Genomic DNA, 21,075 nt, shown 5'->3' on the forward strand with positions numbered 1-21,075 from the left:
TATTACAGACCCTGAAGTAATAACAGCCAAGCCATGCCATTTGTAATAAATGACAAGACTTTCATAATTAAAAATATACTGAAGAACTTTTAAGAAGCAATTACTAAATGTCCAGGAAGTCTAGTTTGAAATAACAAATACCAGTCAGGCATATGGTACATGCCTGTAATCGCAGGATGTTGGGAGGCTGTGGAAGGAGAATTATGAGTTAGAGACCAGCTGGGGATACATAACTAGATCTTGTCCAATAAATAAATATTGAAATAAGAAGAAATATAAATTCTGTTAGCAACTACTTCGAATCATCATTGTTCCTTTTATAAGTAAGAAACCCAAAGCTTTTCTTTTAGTGAAGTAGTTGATGAAATTCTTTGTTTTTCTCTCCTGTTCAGCAATATATGTGATTATGAAAACAGACCCAAAGTGCCTTCTGTTGAATGGTAATGTTTTGTTGAGTAAGGAGAGGCCTAGAACAAAGTTCTAGCAATGAGCCACCAAATGCATAAAGGATTTATTTAGTAGATCCTTCCTCCCGGAGATGTCTACGGTCTTCTGATAATGTCTAGTTCCATGCATGGGGAAGACAGCTGAAAGAGGACATTCATGCGGCTTTTGGCTCACATCTGGTCCTCTGAGTCAACCAGTCCAAGTACCTGAAAACGCGCGCCGGGTGGGTGTCACTTCCGGGAGTCTCATCCACAGACAGAACACGTGGGGCGGGGCTCTTCACCTTCACAAACACGGCCTGGTGGTGGCAACTGGACAGGCGGGGCCGAGCGAGGCTTCGGCTCTGACGCCTGGAGGTGCAGGCGGCGCGCGGCCAGGGGAGCTCCGGCGGCCGCGGCGTCCCCGCCCCGGCCTCAGCCCCTGATTGGGTGCTCCACCCGGCTCCAGCCAGCTCCTGGCTGGGACAAGGGCCAAGCTCAGCGCTGGCTCCCCGGGTCTTCGCAGGAGATTTAAAGCCCGAAAGTTGTGTTCGGAGACAGTTAACTTTTCGCTCCGCCGTGCGGAGAAAAGCCGGTCTCCGTCTCGGATGGAGAGCTGGGGTGCGCAGGTGAGTTTTGCTTTTAAAGCCTTGGTTGCAGCTATCCCGAGTATGGTGGGCAAGCCACCGGGGGTGATGGCCGGGGGTGGGGGGAAGGGGTGTATTGCACGCGCGCGCGCGCACACACACACACTCTCACACACTCCGGACCATTGCAGTGCTGCCACAGTTGCACGCAAACCGGGTTTCCTTCCTTTGTTATTCGGACCCCCAGAAGCTCACAGCCGACACGAGACCCCGACTTAACCACAGCGATCGCAGAACTGCAACTCAGTTAAAACTTAGAACCCCGAGTGAGTAACCGCTGCTGAACCCAACAAATGCGTCTGGAGTGCAACAAACGCTCCAAGCGGAGGAGCCGCGCCGAGGCCACTAGTTTCGGACAGGCGCTGTTGGCCGAACACCCAGCCCAGCCGCGGACCGCCTCCAAGCGTGGCCCGCGGCCCCTCGGTGGGTCGCCCGTAGCGCCCGGCTGTTGCTCGCGGGGCGGGGTGCGTCCGCGGACGGTCTTTCTTTGTGCGGCCGGCTGGGGTCGGTTCCCGGGCCCTCCCGCCGGGCAGCGGGGCTGCGCACCGCAGGGTCGCCGGGGGCTGCTCGGCGGGGGCGGGGTGAGGCGGGGAGGGGGGCGCTGGCGCGGAGGTGAGGGCGCTCCGGTTCCCAGGGGGTGGATCCGGGGACACCAGGCTGTACCGGGACGCGCGGGCGGATCACGCGCGGGCTCCGCGTGGGAGAAGCCGGGCAGGATCTGCGGGCCCTGGCCTGGACTCCCCGCGTCCCGAGGCGCGGCGGGGACTCGGGGCGCGCTCCCCGCCGCGGCGTCTTTGTTCGCTCCCGCCGGCCGGAGGCGCGGGTCCACCGCGGTGGCCTGGTGGGGTCGGGCCCGGGCGGAGGTCGGTGGCGCACCTTTCCAGGGCCGGATCCCTCCGGATGGCCTCTGGCGAGGCGGGGTCTAGCCTGAGAGCCGGAGCCTTGGCCTCCAGCGGGGTCCCGCGCTTGCCGCCACCGTCAGACGGCAGGGCGGAATCCCGCAGAAAGCCTGGCGTGGGTTTGGAAACCGGTGGACGGGGACACGGGGCGAGATCCAGACCGGGAAGTGGGCGGGTGGGGGACACTGGGAAAGGAAGATCTCTTTCGTGCTTGGAGGGGAAGTCGCGGCCACACTTTAGGTTCCCGACGCCAGACTTTACTCAGCATCCCGCCATGGCAGTCACTTCCGATGCCGCGCGCGGGTACAAGTAACAACTTTACATTTGCCGCCCGCCGCTCCGTATTCTTTGCCAGGGCTGGGCTCTGGATCTTGTTAAAGGGACACTGGTGGTGTCACCCCAGGGTGGTTGGCCGGGGCCACGGAGTTTATATTTATGGTAATTCTCTAATGAAAGAACATCTATTCGAATTGGATTTGCTCCTCTGTGCCTTTATTTTGGGAAACCTTGCCTGGTCCCTATGGAGATGGGGAAAGGGATGTGAGAAGCTGAAATTGACCCAGAAAAAGGATGATTGAAGATAGGTGTGTTAAGTGCTGTCTCAGAAACGATCCCACCATGAATGCTAGAGATGAGCAGCTGAGGTTTGTTTTAACTCTAGGGTAGAATTTGTGTCTTGTCACAGGAGGCGGGAAACTTGCTGGGGAGTACAGTGCGGGGGGGGGGGGGGGGGCGGGGAGGGTGATTCCGCTTTTAAAGCCAAAATAAATAAATAAATAAAATACCTGAAGGGTTTCCATTAAATACCTAAAGGGCTAGTACCTAAAGTTTCTCTCCTTTCTTTGTCTTGTATCTTTCACTCTCTTTCCCTGCACTAGATCACATACATGAGGTGTCCACTTAAAATGAGGCCAACTCGGCCTCATCAGCCCTCCAAAGGCTCATCATGAAGCGATTGATATTGGTCTCCCGTACTGCCCCCGCCCCCCCCCCCCCCAAATAGAGGAAAAAAGAAGGTTGGGATTAATGTTAGGACAGGGTAAAGTTCTCCCACTGGGACTCACAGAAACTTCCTCAGGAAGTGACAAATGAAAAGGAAGGTAGTCTGTATAGATTGCTTCTGCCACAATGAAAACTCAGATGAGAATGAATTTTCAAAATGAAGTCCAGGCCCCATTCAAAAATCTCAAAGAAGCAAACAACCGCCCCCCCCCAAAAAAAACCCCACAACCAACAAAAGAAGTTACATTGTAATTTATTAAAATGGAAAACAAACTTTCCTTTTTATAAGACACTCGGTGAGATTTGTAGTAAAAAGAAACAACATTAATTTTTAAATATAGAACAGCTTGAATAATAACTCATGGGTTTTGAAATAGGTCATCTTTTAAAATAGGCCACTTTAGCTAGAATCTGCACTTGGTGACCTTCAAACTCTGAAGGCTTGAGTTCTTTCTGAGGCCCAATTGCATTAGAATATGCATTTCAGAACATAATTACTAGGGAAGGAAAAACTAGGAGAAAGTCAGAAGGAAGTGGTTGCTTAAAGTAACAAACAAGGAATGTATCTTAAACTGGAGGAATTTTCTGTGATCAGTTGAACAGATCTAAGCAGATTAGTAAAAGACCTCTATTGATATGCACCAGTGGTTTACGTCTGTAATCCTAGCTACTCTGTAAACTGAGATCTGAGGATCCCAGTCCTAAGGCAGCTGAGCAAAAAGTCCTTGAGACTCTTATCTCTACTAAACCACCAAAAAGCCATTAGTGGAGCTATGGCTCAAGTGGAAGAACACTGGTATTAAGTGAAAAAACTTACAGTCAGTGCCCAGACCCTGAGTTCAATTCCCAGTACTGGCACAAAAACTAAAAGCTCTGCCATTTGACATCAAATATGGCAGAAACGACGTAGCAGATCAGTGTAAATCTAGAATTGCATACTTCCCTTACAATGTACAGTACCTATTATGCATTAATTTTTATATGTGGGATATAAGGATTTAAAAATTTATAGATAAAAATCTTATCAAGAAAGATATGAATTAAATAAATAAAACAGTTACTACATTTTGATGCTACAAATGTTGAAGATTTATCTTCTGTAGTGAAGTCTGTTATACCTCAAAGCCAGTTCATGATAGAAGAGAATGTTCTAAGTCTGCAGGCAACAAAACTTCGAAAGGTCAAATTTAAAAGTTTGTAATGTAGCCTAAGGTCCATGTAAGCTTTCATATTTTATCTTTCCGGCAGCTCTTTCTAGAGTCTTTCAACTCAGATAGGGCTATAAGCAAAATAAGCTTAAAAAGTTGAGTCCACTTGGGCTTTGTTCTTTAAAGTTGACAGGGCTGTAACTCGGGTTTCAGTCTTCATAACTGACAAGGCCTTATAGTTTTATGTCTGTGTCATCTTCATTAAAAGGTGTTTTAAGTGCTTGTGAGAACCATAGTATTTTTTCCCTGTCAAGACTAATTGAAGATGATACTCATTTAGGAATGATACTTTTGTGTTAAATAGCAGTTAGCAATCAAATCAGCATTTAAAAAATTCATATAATTAATTTTTTGAGAAGAATATTAGGAGTATAGCTCAGCTTTTCCCCCCGGTACTGGGCTTAAACTCAGGTTTCTGAGCTTTCCTTTTCCACTCAACGCTAGTGCTCTACCACTTCAGCCACACACTTTCACTTCCTGCTTTTTTGCTCATTAATTAGAAAATAAGAGTCCCACAGACTTTTCTGTGAAACTCTGGCTTCAGATCTCGGCATCCTCAGTAGCTAGGATTACAGGTGGTGCTAGTCACTAGCACCCAACTCTAGATAAGCAACTTGAAGAATAATAACCTTTAAAACCTCATGTATTAACTCACCTATTATGGTAAAGATGTATGAATGGTTTCTAGAGAAAGGAAATTGGCACATAGTCAATATCTGATGTGGATCATTCTTTGTCTCTAAGTGATTTCAAATGATCCTCAGAAAACATGTGCATGTAGCTCAGAAATAAGTCCAAGAGCACAAGACCATAAAATGGGAATATAATAAATATACATTTTTCTCAAAATATAAACTCTCATCTTTCCTACTCTCTCTTGCCTCCCTCAGGTACAAGTTCCAGGTTGCAGCCAACCATTGTTGATGCTTTGGTAAAGGATCTACTTGAAGCAGCTCTTAAGTCATCCTAACATCCTGCCTGTGGCAGTATGTGACAAGTTAGTATTTATTGAACTTATAAAATCTAGGCTTTACTCATTCTCACAGTTGCCCAATGTAATGCCCTGAACAAGACAGGTACTTCATAAATGATAGTTAACATACATAATACGTGTTGCTTACTGAGCTACACTATGTGTGTGTGTGTGTGTATGTATATATAATACTTTTTATATATTATACTTTTTTTCCTTTGGTGATTGAACCTAGTGCCTCATGCATACTAGGTAAGAGATCTACCATTTGAGCCCTACTCCTAGCCATTGTACTCTTAGGTTTATGCTACCCTTTGCTTTTTGTGTTCTGTGGCAACCCCTCAATCAAATGTTTCTAGGTGCAATATTCATAATGAGACATATGGATTACCATTGAGCCACAAGCAAAGAGCACATTAACATTATGGTACTTGTGAATCCCCACTTTTCTTACCATGATAGGAACTAGCCTCTCTAATTACCTTTTGTGGGGTTGGTACTGCTCTTGATTGATTTCAGGGCCTTTTGCTCCTTTGGCTTTTTTCACTCAAAGCTGGTACTCTATCACTTGAGCCACATTTCTACTTCCAGCTTTTTACTGATTAAGTGGAGATAAGTCTTACAGATTTATTTGCCCAGACTAGCTTAGAACTGTGATCCTCAGATCTCAGGCCTCTGAATTGCTAAGATTACAGGCAGGCGTGAGCCATCAGCTCCCAGCTCTAATGGCTCTAAATGCTTTTCACCATCTCCTCCTAGCCACAGCTCTTTCCTCTTCTGGGCTTTCAAAAATTCCTATACTGATCTCTCTGGGAACGTCTTTCTGCTTGATCTCTCCACTTTACCCTTATCAACCAGCTTAATGCTCCCTGTTACTTACTGTCTTTCTTTCTGAACTGTCTCTTTTTCTTTCTCCTCAAACCACATTTGAATTCCAGACACGACTGGGCCCTGCTTTTTTGTCAAACCGCCCACAAAGCCATCCTCCTCTGACAATCCCCCATAGTGCTCATGGTTTAACAATTGGGATTCGGATGTCAGATTCTGGATGAATTTTCCACAGCCTCCCCTTCCCCCAACTGGAATGCAACATCTAGTCTGCATATGTGGAGATAATTGATTTCAAATGTACCTTGGTCAGTTTTTCTGAATCCTAAGAGATCTCAAGAATGTTTGAAACATCCTATTCTGAATGAATGTTGGTCTTCTAGTATCCCAGATAAAGCAGTCATGATGTGTATAGAGCCCTAGAGAGTGGCAGGGGTGGGGCCAGGAGTGTGGCAATTTTTAGCATGTTTTATATTCTATTAAATGTATAGCACTGGCTGTTAGGTAACTGATTTGCATTGGTGAAGCATATTCACTTTTTTGCCTGTCATTTTATAAGCCAGTTTTGAATATATTTTTGAAGTTTTTCATGTTATTACTGAGGAAAAATTTAGATACTTCTGGATTTGGGGAGGGGTTTCTTTGGTGCTGGTACTGGGGCTTGAACTCAGGGCCTCCTGCTCTTGCTTGTTTTTGTTTTTTTTTCTCAAGGCGGGAGTTCTAACACATGAACCACAGCTCCACTTCTGGTTTTTTGCCGTTTAATTGATGATAAGAATCTCTTAGAGTTGTCTGCCTAGTCTGGCTTTGATTCTTGATCCTCAGATCTCAACCTCCTTAGGAGCTAGGATTATAGGCATGAGCCACTAGCTCCCAGACATACTGCTTTTTCATAAAAGAATGTTAGTTTTTCCAGGGCTAAGGCATGATTTCTATGTGTATGACTCTTCAGCTTTTAATTTACCCAATAATTGAGTGATTGTCATCAAAATTCACTTTGAATTTCTCTTTCCTTCACTGCCTTCTCCCTTCTTTTCTCTTCCCTATCCCTCTACTCTGTCACTTTGAATCACTGTCCATAGATTCTTTCAACTTCTTTGGGCACAAAGGACATAGATTCAAAAGGCCATTCATTTTTGCCCACTGTCTAGTGCTATTAGGACAAAGAAGGGAAAAAAAAGGAGGGTGGGAAAATTGAGTCCATGAGGGCTAGGAAAAAGTTTACGTTAGTAAAGCAAATGTGAAAAAGCACCAAGAAAATGCAGGAGGTGACAAATCATAAATGTCTCCAAACATCAGATATGAAGCAAATTCCTGGTTGATGCTCTTTCCTTGCTCTACCTACTTCCCTCCTCTCTCCTTCTGGGAAGATCTCTGGTAGAGTGGAAGGGCAGTGAACAGCTGGAGACTGGCTGGAACTGGTCAGCTGCTGTGAACTGCCTGGGGGCCTGGAATTTATGAAGGTTAAATTGTTAACCTGGTATCTCCATGCCTCAGTGTCTTATGCAAAATGGGAAGCTCATTTCTCACTGATAGGTTGTTGCCAGGCTTAGAGTTACTGGGTATGTACAATACCTGAAGTGTAGAAAACATGTTCTTGTTAGTAACTATTGCTAGCATGTATAAAGAAGTTTGTGTCTTCAGTAGACCAGGAAAAACTGACAAGAACATTTAAAGAGCGAACAGCCTAGTCAACCCAAACAACTGTGTGGTAACCACAAGTTCCAAAGGCCAGCTTTCAGAAAGCAAATGTTTGACTGCTTAATATTTTCATCTTTTCTATGTCAAATTCCCCATAATCACTGAGAAATTTTCATGACTTACTACAACCAATCTGCAATATAATACTGCTCTAAGAACTTTCACGTCAGGCAGGATTTTTCTTCACCTATTTCTTCATTTGCTACTTCTCCCTTTATCTCCTTCACAACCGGTCAATAGAAATCTGCACAGACATTTGCTTTGTAAGGAAACAGATAAATTAATTTACATAAATGAGGTTCTTAACTACATGATAGATTTTTTTTGTAACATGTCCATAGCCACCATGCTCACTGCACTGGAATTTAGTCTTTGAACTAACACTGAATCGAGAAGTAAATTTATAAATGTATTCTTTGTGGGAAGATAGTAACTACAAACAAAGGGCTTCTACCATTTGGTCATGGCTTCAGCTAAAGTTTTATGGCTAAAGTCACAACCCACAGAAATACCTGAAGACAGCTGCTGGTAAAATTTTTCCTTTTTTATAGGACTTATATTCTTTAATTCAAGAATAGTATGAAAGGATATAAAATTTCAGGTTGCTCCCTTCTTTCCTAAGCACATAGAATAGAACAATTAGTACCAACTAGTGATCCGCTGTGCCATTACAGAAAATTGTATCCCTCTTTCTTTTGAGTTATGCCTGAATGACAACTATAAATTATCTCTCACATGGGACTTTGAGTAATCAAAGTTTAAATGCAAATGGCATGACGTATTAAGACCAAGAAAACTCGACTTACTGACTGGAGGAATGTTATTAGAATCTAGTCATCTTTTATAAGTATTTTTTTTTTTCCAGTACTGGAGTTTGAAATCAGACTCTTGCACTTGCTCGGCAGGTACTCTGTAACAACTTGAGTCCCACCTCCATCTCTTTTTTGCTTTGGTTATTTGAGAATGAGAGGGTCTTCTTACTTTGTCCTTGGCCAGATTGGATTGAAATTCTTCCCATTTCTGCTTTCTGCCGTAGCTGGCATGAAAGTAGGTGACAGTTTTGTTGTTGTTGTTGTTTTCTGTTAAGGTAGGGTGTCATGAACTTTTTAGCCCAAGTTGGTCTCAAATCAGTCCTCCTGACTTAGCCTTCCAAGTACCTAGAATTATAGGCTGAGCCACTGCTCCTGGCTGACATGTCACTTTTTTTTTTTCCCCCCGGTCATGGGGCCTGAACTCTGGGCCTGGGTGCTGTCCCTCAGCTCTTCAGCTCAAGACGAGCACTCTACCACTTGAGCCACAGCGCCACTTCCGGCTTTTTCTGCTCATGTGGTGCTGAGGAATTGAACCCAGGGCCTCATGAATGCAAGGCAAGCACTCTACCACTGAGCCACCTTCCCAGCCCCTGAGCTTTTGTGCTTAAGGCTAGGGCTCTACTGTGAGCCACAGTTTCACTTCCAGCTCTTTTTGGGTGGTTAATTGAAAATTAAGAGTCACATGGGCTTTCCTGCCCAGGCTGGCTTTGAACCACAATCCATAAATAAGTATCAAGAAGCTTGAAGTGGAGCTCTGGCTTAAGTGGTAGAGCATTAGCCTTGAGTGAAAAAGCTAAGAGACAGCACCAGCCCCTGAGTTCAAGCCCTAATATTGGCACACACCCTCCTAAAAAAGAAATATAGACAGAAACAGATCTATACAATTTGAAATTATAACCCTCTGGCTTTTTCTATCTGAAATTACTTGGCCTTCACACATGAGTCAGTGGTGTTTCCCCTGGAAGATTCTTTCCCTAGCCTCAGTCTGACCCCATATAGGGAGTATTCCATGTTCAGCACAACTCAAATTCCATCAGTGTGTGTCTTCTCCACTTTGAGTTCCATGATAATAAGGATTTGTGTATGTTGCTTTTCCATTCTAACTGGGTGAACCCCTCCTTAATTTTCTCATCAACTGTCTCTTTAAAATGACTCTTCCCTTTTTTCTCCTTCCCCTCAGTTCATTTTTCTTCCTGATCCTTCTGCTCATCTCCCTCTGGAGAATTTACCCATATTCATGGACTCAGCCATCTTCATGCTTAGAATGCCCACCTGGATCTTCAGTCTCGTCTAGATTTAACTTTAGTTTACCTGTTGGATATCTGTACCTTGTTGTTTCTCCAGTAGTTCAAATTCAATCCAAGTCTAAGGCCAACTGCAACCTATCTTATTTCTAACTCAGGAAACCCGTTTTTCTCTGCCAGTAATATGTGCATTGCCTTTCATTTCTCATTTTCCTTTCCTCCCCATTCTAGGTCATTTCATTTTGGTATTTCACTTTGGCATCAGAAGATAGATAATACATTTGGCATTTCATTTTGGCATCAGAAGGTAGTTAGTACACATTCCTTCTGTCTGTACTTCCACCACACTGAACTATACCTTCTCCACCATGTCCTGCCTCAGCATACAGTCCTGATAAACTGACATCCTGGAACACTTTGTGTTCCACCCTGAAACCCTACTGCTGGTCTAATCTCTTTTGCTCCAACTTAAAAAGATGCTGAGTAAGGGAGTGATCACTACAAACAGAAGCGCTTCTGCCTAATTTTCAAGGTTCTCCTTGCTTCAAATATATTTCTATTTCTCAAATAGAAATTCTTTCCTTTCTCCTCAGCAATTATTCCTCCTGCATCCACCAGACCCTGGTTGTCCTCAGGCCTTCCTAAAACCTCCTAATTGATGCTTACTAGTTTTACTACTCTTGAGACTCTTGTGCTTGGAGTTATCTCCCAAAGTATTACTGACAGTGTTTGTACTTTACCACTGTTGCCATTGTTGGCCATAGAAACTTTTTTTTTTTAATGTAGGAAGACGTCTCATCTCAAATAAATGCTTTAAGATGAAAAGCTATGAAAGACCACTTCATGTTCTTCCAGTGCAATGGCTTACACAGGCTGAGGTGGTTTAACTGGAACTTCAAGGTCAATGAAGACCTTACCACCTTAATTAACACTTCAAAATTTCCAGCAGGTTTTGCATAAAATTTCCAGCAGGTTTTGCATAAAATTTCAGGGTTACACTCTACAAGGAAATGAGTTAACAGCTAGGGTACAGTAGGAAAAAATAAAGATTCTGGCAGGGAAACTAGATACACTAAGGCTATGGGTTTTTTAAAATTTTCTATTTATTTGTTTGTTTACCTGGAGAATTTTAAGGAGGGCTCTTGTAAACCAGGTACAGTGGTAAGTATTTGTAATCTCAGGACTTGTAAGGCTGAATCAAGATTGAGTGAGACTCTGTCTCACAACAAAAACAAACAGTAACAACACCAAAAATCAAAAAGAACTGTCTTACATGTGAAGAAATTCTCATTTTGAATAATTGAGGGGCACAACTCCCAGACTGGAAAGTATTAGAGTGTTGTGTACCACCTATTTTTTTTTTCTGATGTGTTCTTGCTTTTGTTTTTCAAACAACTTTTATCAAAGAGAAAATAATACAAGCATAGCAGTTCCTTTCCCCTAGTCCAAGTAGAAACCTAAATACATTAGCATATTTCCTTCTCAGAAATTCTTTGTCCCATTCTCTCCTTTGCTCTGGTTCATATTTTCAGTAGGCTAATCTATCATTTTTATTTCCCTTCACTTATCATTTTATTGATATTTGCATCTGATAGGTAGATTAAATCAGCAAACTCAAGTGAGGTAAGGCTTTCCCTGAGCACATTCAATGAAACAGTGGTGATCCTGGTTTCCAGTCAGTTGATCAGCCGCTGAGCCATGCAGTGGGCACACAAAGGAAGCTGCGCCCACAGCGCTCTGTCCTGGCTGGCTGCTGAGCTCTGCATTTGTTACTGCTTTGTTTCCCCAGAGGCCTGGAGTTTTCTTCCACCCAATCAGCAGTTATTGGCTTTTCCCCAGTGCCTGGCCTGCATTCTGAATAGGAAGCTAGAAGGTATACTTGTACCAGCTGAACCTTTGTGGTCTCCATCAGTAAAGCCAGAGCTGGGCAGAGTATCATTTACTTTGTTCATGAGTTAAGATGGAGAGAAGTGCTTATTTTTTTTTCTTCCTCTGGCCTTGGAAAGGCCCCCCAGGGACTCAATTCTGTTAGGAAGAGTTTGGATGATTTTTTTTTTTTGCTGCCATAATAAATGAATACTGGATGAATAGTTTGTCTTTCCTAGATCTTTCCTTCATCATACAAATATTTTTAGTAGGATATTTTTTCTTGTCTTCTTGTGTGTGTGTGTGTGTGTGTGTGTGGTTCCTGGGGCTTGAACTCGGGCCTGGGCTCTGTCCCTGAGTTTTTGTGCTCAAGGCAAGCACTCTTTCACTTGAGCCACAAGTGATAGACCATATCACTTTTGGCTCTTTGGTGATTAACAAGAGACAGGAGTCTCATGGATTTTCCTGTCCAGTCTGGCTTTGAACTTTTTTCCTCAGATCTCAGCCTCTTGAGTAGCCAGGATTACAGGTGTGACCTATGGGGTACACAGATAATCAGTGAGATTTGCTACAGTGTATGTAAAACTGTGGTTAGACCATTCAAATGGCTGCAGAGTTGGGAAGAAATCTTATTTTTGAAGTTGTCATGCTGAGCTGAACTAAGTAGCCTGGGTTGTTGGACAGTTTGTTGGTCATTTTTCAGAAGATATTTTGACTTGTTGGAGTCAGTAGGGAACAATGTAAACATATGGGAAACAAAGCAAATCCATATATATCATGGGGAAGGGAATAAAATAAATATTAAAAGCCAGCTTCTAGCTTCCAGTAGCAGTAGTAGCAACATCAGCAACACATCCACTTCTGAGTCACAGACCTGATTTATTACACAGATGTTACTGTCTTGGGTGAGTCACTGCGGAAATGGGTTCAGGGCCTGACAGGTAAGAAGCTCAGGTTTGTAGACAGCTGTAAACATGCATACAGAAAACTAGCACTGGAACTTCCTGAGCAGCAGTGCTCAGAGTTGGGAAGTTAGTTTTGCCTGTAATCTCTCAGATTCCAAAGGCTACTCACATTTTTTGTTCCTCTGCCGGGGTCTATTAGAGTGGAAAGTGCATATTAGTTTCAATCAAGGGTTTTCTTAGAATTCTTAAATACTCAGGCTGTTTTAAACTCTAACAAAGATTAAGAATGCTCACCGAGCACCAGTGGCTCATGCCTGTAATCCTAGATATTCAGAAGGCTAAGATCTGAATCAAAAGTTTGAAGCCAACCTGAGCAGAAGTGAAGTTGTGACTCAAGCGGTTGAGTCAGCCTTGAGCAAGAAAGCTAAGGGATAGTGCCTAGGCCATGAGTTCAAGCCCTAGTACTGGAATGCATGCGTTCCAGAGAATTCTCAGCTGACATGGCAGCACATACCTATAATCTAGAAGTCCTGAGGGTAAGGCAGGAAGATCACAAGTTTGAGGCCCCGTAGGGCCACATAATGAGACACTGTCTAAAAAATTCTCTCTTGCTACACTTTAAGCCACCAAGTACTTCCAAATGTGCTATGGAGGCACAAAACCCTTGCTTTTGCCCTTTAGAGATGGGCCTCACTTGAGGGAGCACTATGGAAGAGGGAAAGGAAGTAGCTCCTGAATGAAAGCATTTTGCAACCTTTCAGCAGATGTTATCATCAGAAATTGGTGCTTCCTCCTATCATTCCTCCTCTAGAACCTCCAGTCCAGAGCTCATCACCCCATCCAAGGGCCATTGCTGACCTTGACCTTTCCTAGAGCATACTAGCTGGCTTCTCATGGTCAAGCACACTACTGCACTTAACTTTATTGCCTTGAATGTATGTACATAGAACTCGGTTTCACAACTCAAGACCTGTACCGCTTTCTCTTCTCTGTCAGTGATTGTGACTTCCTAAGTTGCACTCTCAGTTTTGAAATCTATGCCCTAGGGGAAAGTGCTTGCCTATGCAGATCAACTCTGGTTATGACCCTTGCTCCTTTTCTAGTAGCCAGAACTTTGGTGCAAGGCCCCTCCAGTGTGGCTTTTTGCATCAACATTTGGCAAGTGTTTATCAAATTTAAGTATTAAATTATGTCTTAGATTAAAGTATTATTCTAAGTGTCAGAATGTCTTCGGAAGGGTATACACAGAAGGAGCAGTACAAGATCCATCTGTGGAGGGGGAATAGCAGGGACACTAAATAAGCTTCCCAGAGAAGGGTGCTTTTAGAACCTGGTTTGAGTGTACTTCATACCAACAGCGGGTAGGGTATGACTGGCTGTAGCACTGCTGTACAAAGGACAGGGTACACTTTACAGCCAGGTGGCTGCACTATCAGCCAGATAGTGTGATGGAATCACTGGAAATATAGAACTTTAAAGGCTCTGAGCACCATGCTAACTCAGGCATGGGTACATGTTGTCACTAACCAGTGGTCAGGCTCAGATGAGCTTTGAAGGGTTTACTTGGTCCCATGGTTAAGTCTGAGTTTTAGAAAAGCTCACTGGCTAGAGTGACAGGTTAGGAGATCCTTTAGTTTGTATACTGGGTGAGTCTGGGAGAGAAATGGTAACGACATATAAAGGATGAAGAGGGATGGAGCAATGACTCAGTGGAAAAACCATTTGATAGAACAGGAGGAAAAGGGAGCCTTTCAGATTACTGGTGTAGCTGACAGGCACAAAGAGAAGATAGAAATAGGTGCTAAGCCTCTTCATTTGTATATAGAATAATATGCATACTGAAAAGAACCCAAAAAATTAGGAAACAAAGGCCCTGTTTTTAATTTGTCCTATCGTTTTTAGATGGCTCTGTATTTACCTCATATATGGTATATACATGTGTACATCTGAGGGAAGGGAACAGAGCACAGAATCAGTGAAAAGTAGAATCAGTGAAAAAATACAGCCAAGGAACCCATCAGCTCCACTGGACATTGATGAAAATGAACTAAACTCAAGGGTGATGGTGGGAGGGAGGGAATGAGAGAGAAAGAGGGAACAGGTGAACTAAGCAAAAGGAAGGAAATGTACATATCACTCGATTTGTAAGAAATAGTTTTATTGTTAAAGGTCATAGAGTTCATAAGCAATGTACATTAAGATAATGATGACTATCATTGTGAAGATTAAAAGGTATTTGTGACTTTACTAAGTATATCTATGCCGCAGTATTGTGAAAGTTACATAGTTACGTAATCTCAATAAAGAAATATTTGGGAGCTGGGAATGTGGCTCAGTAGTAGAGCGCTTGCCTTGCATGCATGAGGCCCTGGGTTCGATTTCTCAGAACCACATAAGCAAAAAGAAAAAAGCCGGAAGTGGTGCTGTGGCTCAAGTGGTAGAGCGCTAGCCTTGAGCTGAAGAGCTGAGGGACAGCGCCCAGGCCCAGAGTTCAGACCCCACGACTGGACCCCCCCCCAAAAAAAAATATTGGGGGGAAAAAAAGAAATAGGTGCTAAGGAAGAAGATGGAACACTGGGTGGGAGATGGCATTTGAGTACTCCATCTTCTTCCCTTTGCTTACAGAAATACAAAGGAAGATGACTGTATAGATCTGGGGCGTATGAAATAATATGTTAAAATATTACTATTTATTACTATTTTAATATTTAACCTATTTTAATGTGGATATGTGGAGTATTCAAATAGCTAGTTCTAATATTAAGATTGTATTTAATTTTAATATTTCTTAAATTTTTTGAAAATTTTAAATTTTAAAAATAATTTTAATACTGATGTTTAAAGTATTTAAATGACTAATTTTAATATTAACATTTAGTATTAGTATTTTAATAAAGTTGATTCGTTTTGTAATTATTTATTCTTTATTATAAAATAAATTTGGTTAGAGTTTGTATTATAGTTTTGACAAGCAAAGCTCAACTCCTTTACTTTAAACCTCAGCTTTTAAAAAAGATATCCTGTTCTAACTCCTGCCTTGTCTGAAGTGAGCTTTAAGAACTCTTTGCTAAGTCTAGTGCCGGTGGCTTACACCTGTAATCCAAGTTATTCAGGAAACTGAGATTTGAGGATGGTGGTTCAAAGCCAGCGCAGGAAAGTCCATGAGACTCTTAGCTCCAATCAACTGCCAAAAAACAAAAAAAAAGCCAGTAGAGCTGTGGCTCAAGTGGTAGAGTGCTAGCCTTGAGTAAACAAGGCTCAGAGACAGTGCTCAGGCTCTGAGTTCAAGCCCCAGGATTGGCAACATCAAAGAATTCTCTATAGCCATGGATTTTCTCTTCATTGATATATTGCCTTGATTATATAACTAGTTTCATCCATCTCATATTTTTGTGACACGTGACATCTGAACTATAACTACACAAGATAATAGCTACTTGGGTGACTTTTCTCCCCTGAAGTGTGGGCAGAAAAAGGAATGTCTATATTCTGAATAAGAAGACAATCTTAAGTAGCTTTTTTCTCTTTCCTTGTACATCTTTGTAAAAAAAAAAAAAAAGTATAAAACAACAACCATTTGCCTTGCTAAAGTATACCTCTGTACCTTATTAAAACCTGTATAACTTTCTGTGTGGATTAGCCAGATTACATTTGGTTTAAGGAAATATGATGATTCATTTCTTTCTGATAACTTGGCAAGCCACTGACTTGTTATTGTTTTGCTAGATTGCAGCTCATGTCCAAAGAAAAGACCTTCTGGAGCAGTTGCGTGAGGTCACTTGCCAGACTTAATGAAAGATGCCGAGGAGGAAGAATTTTCATGTGCCAGTGTCCTCCATGTCTGATGTGTTCTGTTCTTTTGCAACCCCAGAGCAATGGTATTAAAAGAAAATATTGTGTGAAATAAGAAGACCTGTTTCCATTTTTTCACAACCGACATGTATTAAGAGAAAGATCTCTTCTACAAAATACTAAGTTCTGTGGTCTGGAAGCACCCATTTAAAACGGATCTTCAATAAAAATACACCGAATGGACCATGAGAATGTTCGTTAGTGGCAGAAGAGTCAAAAGAAAGCAGTTTCTTCAGTTATTTGCCACTTGTTTTATACTAAGTTTTATGGTTTTTTGGGGACCAATTGATAATTCCATTGTGAGTCATATGAAGTCCTACTCTTACAGATACCTCATAAATAGCTATGACTTTGTGAATGATACCCTCTCACTTAAGTATGGCTTAGAGGGACCTCGATACCCATACTTGATTAATCACAAGGAGAAATGCCAAGCTCAAGATGTTCTCCTTTTACTGTTTATAAAGACGGCTCCTGAAAACTACAACCGACGTTCGGCCATTAGAAAAACCTGGGGTAATGAGAAGTATGTTCGATCTCAACTCAATGCCAACATCAAAACTCTGTTTGCCCTAGGAACTCCTAATCCACTGAGTGGAGAAGGACTACAGAGACAACTGCTTTGGGAAGACCAAATATACAACGATATAATCCAGCAAGACTTTGTGGATTCTTTCTACAATCTTACTCTGAAATTACTTTTGCAGTTCAGTTGGACAAATACGTTTTGTCCACATGCCAAATTCCTGATGACTGCTGATGATGACATATTTATCCATATGCCAAATCTTATTGAATACCTTCAAAATCTAGAAGAAATTGGTGTTCGGGACTTTTGGATTGGTCGGGTCCACCGTGGTTCCCCTCCTGTTCGGGATAAAAGCAACAAATACTATGTCTCCTATGAAATGTACCAGTGGCCAGCTTACCCTGATTACACAGCTGGTGCGGCTTATGTCATCTCCAGTGATGTAGCTGCTAAAGTCCATGAGGCCTCACTGACCCTGAATTCTACTCTCTACATAGATGATGTGTTCATGGGCCTCTGTGCCAACAAAATGGGGATAGTACCACAATACCATGTATTCTTTGCTGGAGAAGGTAAAGCTCCTTATCATCCCTGCATCTATGAAAAAATGATGACATCTCATGGCCACGTGAAAGATCTCCAAGACCTTTGGAATGATGCTACAGATCCAAAAGTAAAGAGTATTTCAAAGGGTTTTTTTGGTCAAATATACTGCAGATTCATTAAGATAGTTCTTCTTTGTAGATTTGCCTATAAGGACACATATCCTTGCAGGGCTGCCTTTGCCTAATGTAGTACTTGAATGTTGTAATGTTTTCCTGTCACTGAGCCAAACTTGGATGGAAAAAGCTTTCAATATTTGTCTACACCCTAAGTAAAATGAATGTGAAAGATGGAGGTATTTTGAAAGCCTAGTCTCTCCGAATATTTCTTTGATTACACAGGCTGTTCAATATAACATCTAATTCATGGCCTACACTCATTAAAAGGAATTTGTATTTTTTTTAAAGGCCTGGACACTATCCCTTAGCTTGTAAACTCAAGGCAAGTGCTCTACCACTCGAGCCACGGCTCCATTTCCATCTTTTCACTGATTAATTGGAGATAAGAATCGCATGGACTTTTCCTGATCTGGCTGGTTTTGAACCTCAATTCTCAGATCACAACTTCCTGAACAGTTAGGATTACAAGTGGGAGCCACTGGTGCCTGGCTGTTTGTTGATTTAAAACAAAATTCATGCAAAATTCAAGTCTTTGTTTATGCCATATACGTATTTGAGATGTAAAGAACTTCCTAAGAAACTTAAGTGAATGTACTATAATGCATTTCAAGTATTGCAGTTTATTTTTGTTAAAGAGCACTTGGAGGAAGAAAGCCAGGCAAGCACTGGCACAGGGGAAAAGACACAAGGCCAGTAAAGTCTTTTGTCCTTATGTTGAAAGCTCTACAATTTCATTATAAATAGTGGAATCACCTAATGGTCACTTCCATGTAGCTAATTACCTAGATAGTGTGGGTATCATTTAAAATATATTTCTATCTTCTTTGTCTTCCAAAATTTAGTATGAAATTTGAGAAAGTCATGCTAACTGGTACTTGATGAATTTATTCTAATGTTAGAAAATGATGCAACATGGAAACGTAGTCACCCATAGGGTCCTTTTCCAAAGAGACTGTTAATTGCAATTAGCTGATTTTAACTGGATCATGCATCAAATTTTTTTGGGTGCTAATGCTTGAACAGACTGGGCACTATCCCTGAACTTTTTTTGCTCAAGGCTAGTTCTCTTCCGCTTGAACAATAGCTCCACTTCTGGCTTTTTGGTGGTTAATTGGAGATAAGAATCTCACAGACTTTCTTGCCTAGGCTGGCTGTGAACCTTGAAATCTCAGATATCTGCCTCCTAAGTAGCTAGAATTACACATGTGAGCCACTGACATCTGGCCTGTCAATTGGTTTTTAAATATTAAATACTGGTCTGTGTTCAAGGGAGTTGTTTGAATGTTATTTGTGCACAAGAATATGATAATGAAGGAAATTTCTAAAGGAAAGGTAAGGGTGAGGGGAGGTGTAGCTCAATGGCAGAGTGCTTGCCCAACTAGGCCCTGGGTTCAGTCCCAAGTGCTACTCACACATAGAAATCAGTCTCTTACCTCTGTAACTTACAAGACTTACATATGGTCCTTCTCAATAGAATAAATCAGTATTTGCTTCCCACTTCACAGTTTTAAATGAAGAGTATTCTATTAAGCTATAGTACCTGCAACAATCTGTTCTTTGCTCAAATAACTATCAGAGAAATCACAATCTTTTAAATATTTCAAGCTTGAAAACAAAATGTAAAAAGGGATGGAGAAGTTGCCAGAGTGAGATTGATAGCATTTGTAAAGCTGAATCTTCTGTGTAATCAGAGACCTAATAAGTAAATTGTACTTATTTTACAAAGCAGGATAAAAATGTGGCCATGATCCATCCCTCCATCCCTCTACCCTACACCTCCCCTCAGCCAGTACAGAAAAAAATCAGATGTTTGTTGCTAGATTATATGGAAGGCCAAAATAGTGACTTCATAGTGACTTCAGCAAAAGCAGTGAAACTGATTAGAGAGGCACTTGTTAAGGAACACTCAGAAATGTCTTTTAATAAGATAACATTGGAAACACACAGTATACCATAACTGGATGATGATATTTGTAACTTGTAGCAGGTAGATTTTTAATTGTTTACGAAAATCCTTAAATTTTTTTCTTCTTTGAACTTTGAAGATTGTTTACATCATTTAGATAATTTAGTATTTTTAATAAATGTCCAGATTATAGTGTCAAACATTTTAAGGTGGTATGACTTTTTAGAACAGATTCAGGGTTTGAGATCAGTAAAAGTTTAAATTTTCTGGCTAATTTTAACAACTGTAGAGAAAAACAACAAAACAAAAACCATTTTGACAGAACAGGTTTCTAATAAACCTTTATTAGATGATTCTTGAATAACTTAACCTTTGGGCTGTATAGACCCTGTGTATCTGTACTCGGGACTATTCAATTTTGCCATTGGTTGAAAACATTTTGTCTCTCAACATCAAAGTGATCTTATTTACAGCAATACTTTTGTGAAAGCTATTTATTTGTTGATAAAGCTCTCTTTAAATGTGTTCATCTTTAGAAACATTATTTTTTTGCTTAGAATAGAGGTTTGAGTTGAAAGGAAATATGAAGGCAGTTCCTGTTTTGAGAAGGATGTGCTAGATGATTCCTTCATCAGAAGTGAAGTACTGAAATAAATATTTGTAAATAGAAGTGTTCTAACCTTTTTTAAAGGAAGAAAAAACTCTTTTGGTGCTTGCATATAGGACTGTCTTTAGGAAAACAATGTCAGCAAAGGGAAGACAAAACTATTAGTGTGGTTGGAGTAAAAGATGATTGTACACATACAGTGTTATTGTTAAAAACTTCTTACGTCTTGGTTGATTAATTTTTTACCAAAATGTTAAATATTTATACTATTTGAGTTCTTCTCATTTATGGGAAAATAATTAGTGGGATTTTTTTAAACTGTGGTTTCCAATAAACAAACAACTTAAATTGTCAACAGATGTGTACTTGTGTGAATATCATGTTCTCATAATTAACAATTCTGTCTGATGTTAGAGTGCTGGGTACTTCTCCATTTTGGTGCTGTTCCTGTTGAGACTGCTGTGTCCAGGGCAAAAGGTTGTTGAGTCCTTCACAAATGGAGCCATGAAAGGTGCCTGGTAATCAAATGATTTGTGCTGGAGGGTCTAAGATCAGTGAATATTTTTTTCCTCATAATTTATTCAGGAATGGATGAAACAAGAACATGGAACCCTAGTGTCTTAGACATCATTTTGCTGTTGCTCATTAGTAGTCTTTAAAAGTCAATTCAACGTACAGTCCTGTTTAATGTCAAGAATGTTCTTGTGCCTTCTTTGGTAGGTTTTTTTTCTGTCAAGGGGCTTGGATTCAGGGTCTGGACACTGTCCCTGAGCTTTTCACTCAAGACTAGTGCTTTACTACGTTGAGCCACAGTGCAACTTGCGGTTTTCTCGTCATTGATTGAAGTTAAGAGTCTCACAGCCTTTTCTGCCTGGGTGGCTTTTAACCTCAACCCTCAGATCTTAGCTTCCTGAGTAGCTAGAATTACAGGTGTGAGCTTTAGGTGGTT

At 41.4% G+C, this 21,075-nt stretch overlaps 1 protein-coding gene across 4 annotated transcripts; it reads left to right on the plus strand.

Moving 5' to 3' along the window:
• Positions 1-776: 776 nt before the first annotated feature.
• B3gnt5 (UDP-GlcNAc:betaGal beta-1,3-N-acetylglucosaminyltransferase 5) lies at positions 777-17,955 on the plus strand. 4 transcript variants are annotated; one of them, XM_042699634.1, is made up of 4 exons: positions 777-1,054; positions 1,260-1,338; positions 5,072-5,178; positions 16,237-17,955. In XM_042699634.1, exon 4 carries the CDS (start codon positions 16,548-16,550, stop codon positions 17,679-17,681), a length of 1,134 nt encoding a protein of 377 aa, XP_042555568.1. In that variant the 5' UTR covers positions 777-1,054; positions 1,260-1,338; positions 5,072-5,178; positions 16,237-16,547; the 3' UTR covers positions 17,682-17,955. The 4 variants fall into 4 exon arrangements, with proteins under 4 accessions (XP_042555568.1, XP_042555567.1, XP_042555570.1 ...); XM_042699633.1 differs by lacking the exon at positions 1,260-1,338; XM_042699635.1 differs by lacking the exons at positions 777-1,054; positions 1,260-1,338 and adding an exon at positions 1,350-1,495.
• Positions 17,956-21,075: the final 3,120 nt, after the last annotated feature.

This window comes from Dipodomys spectabilis, unplaced genomic scaffold (genome assembly GCF_019054845.1).
Source record: "Dipodomys spectabilis isolate Male_0828 unplaced genomic scaffold, ASM1905484v1 ptg000260l, whole genome shotgun sequence".
Taxonomy (NCBI): domain Eukaryota; kingdom Metazoa; phylum Chordata; class Mammalia; order Rodentia; family Heteromyidae; genus Dipodomys; species Dipodomys spectabilis.

Bases quoted from the DNA above. Each gene is read 5' to 3' on its own strand.
- B3gnt5 (XM_042699634.1), top strand. From the start codon at position 16,548: ATGAGAATGTTCGTTAGTGGCAGAAGAGTCAAAAGAAAGCAGTTTCTT.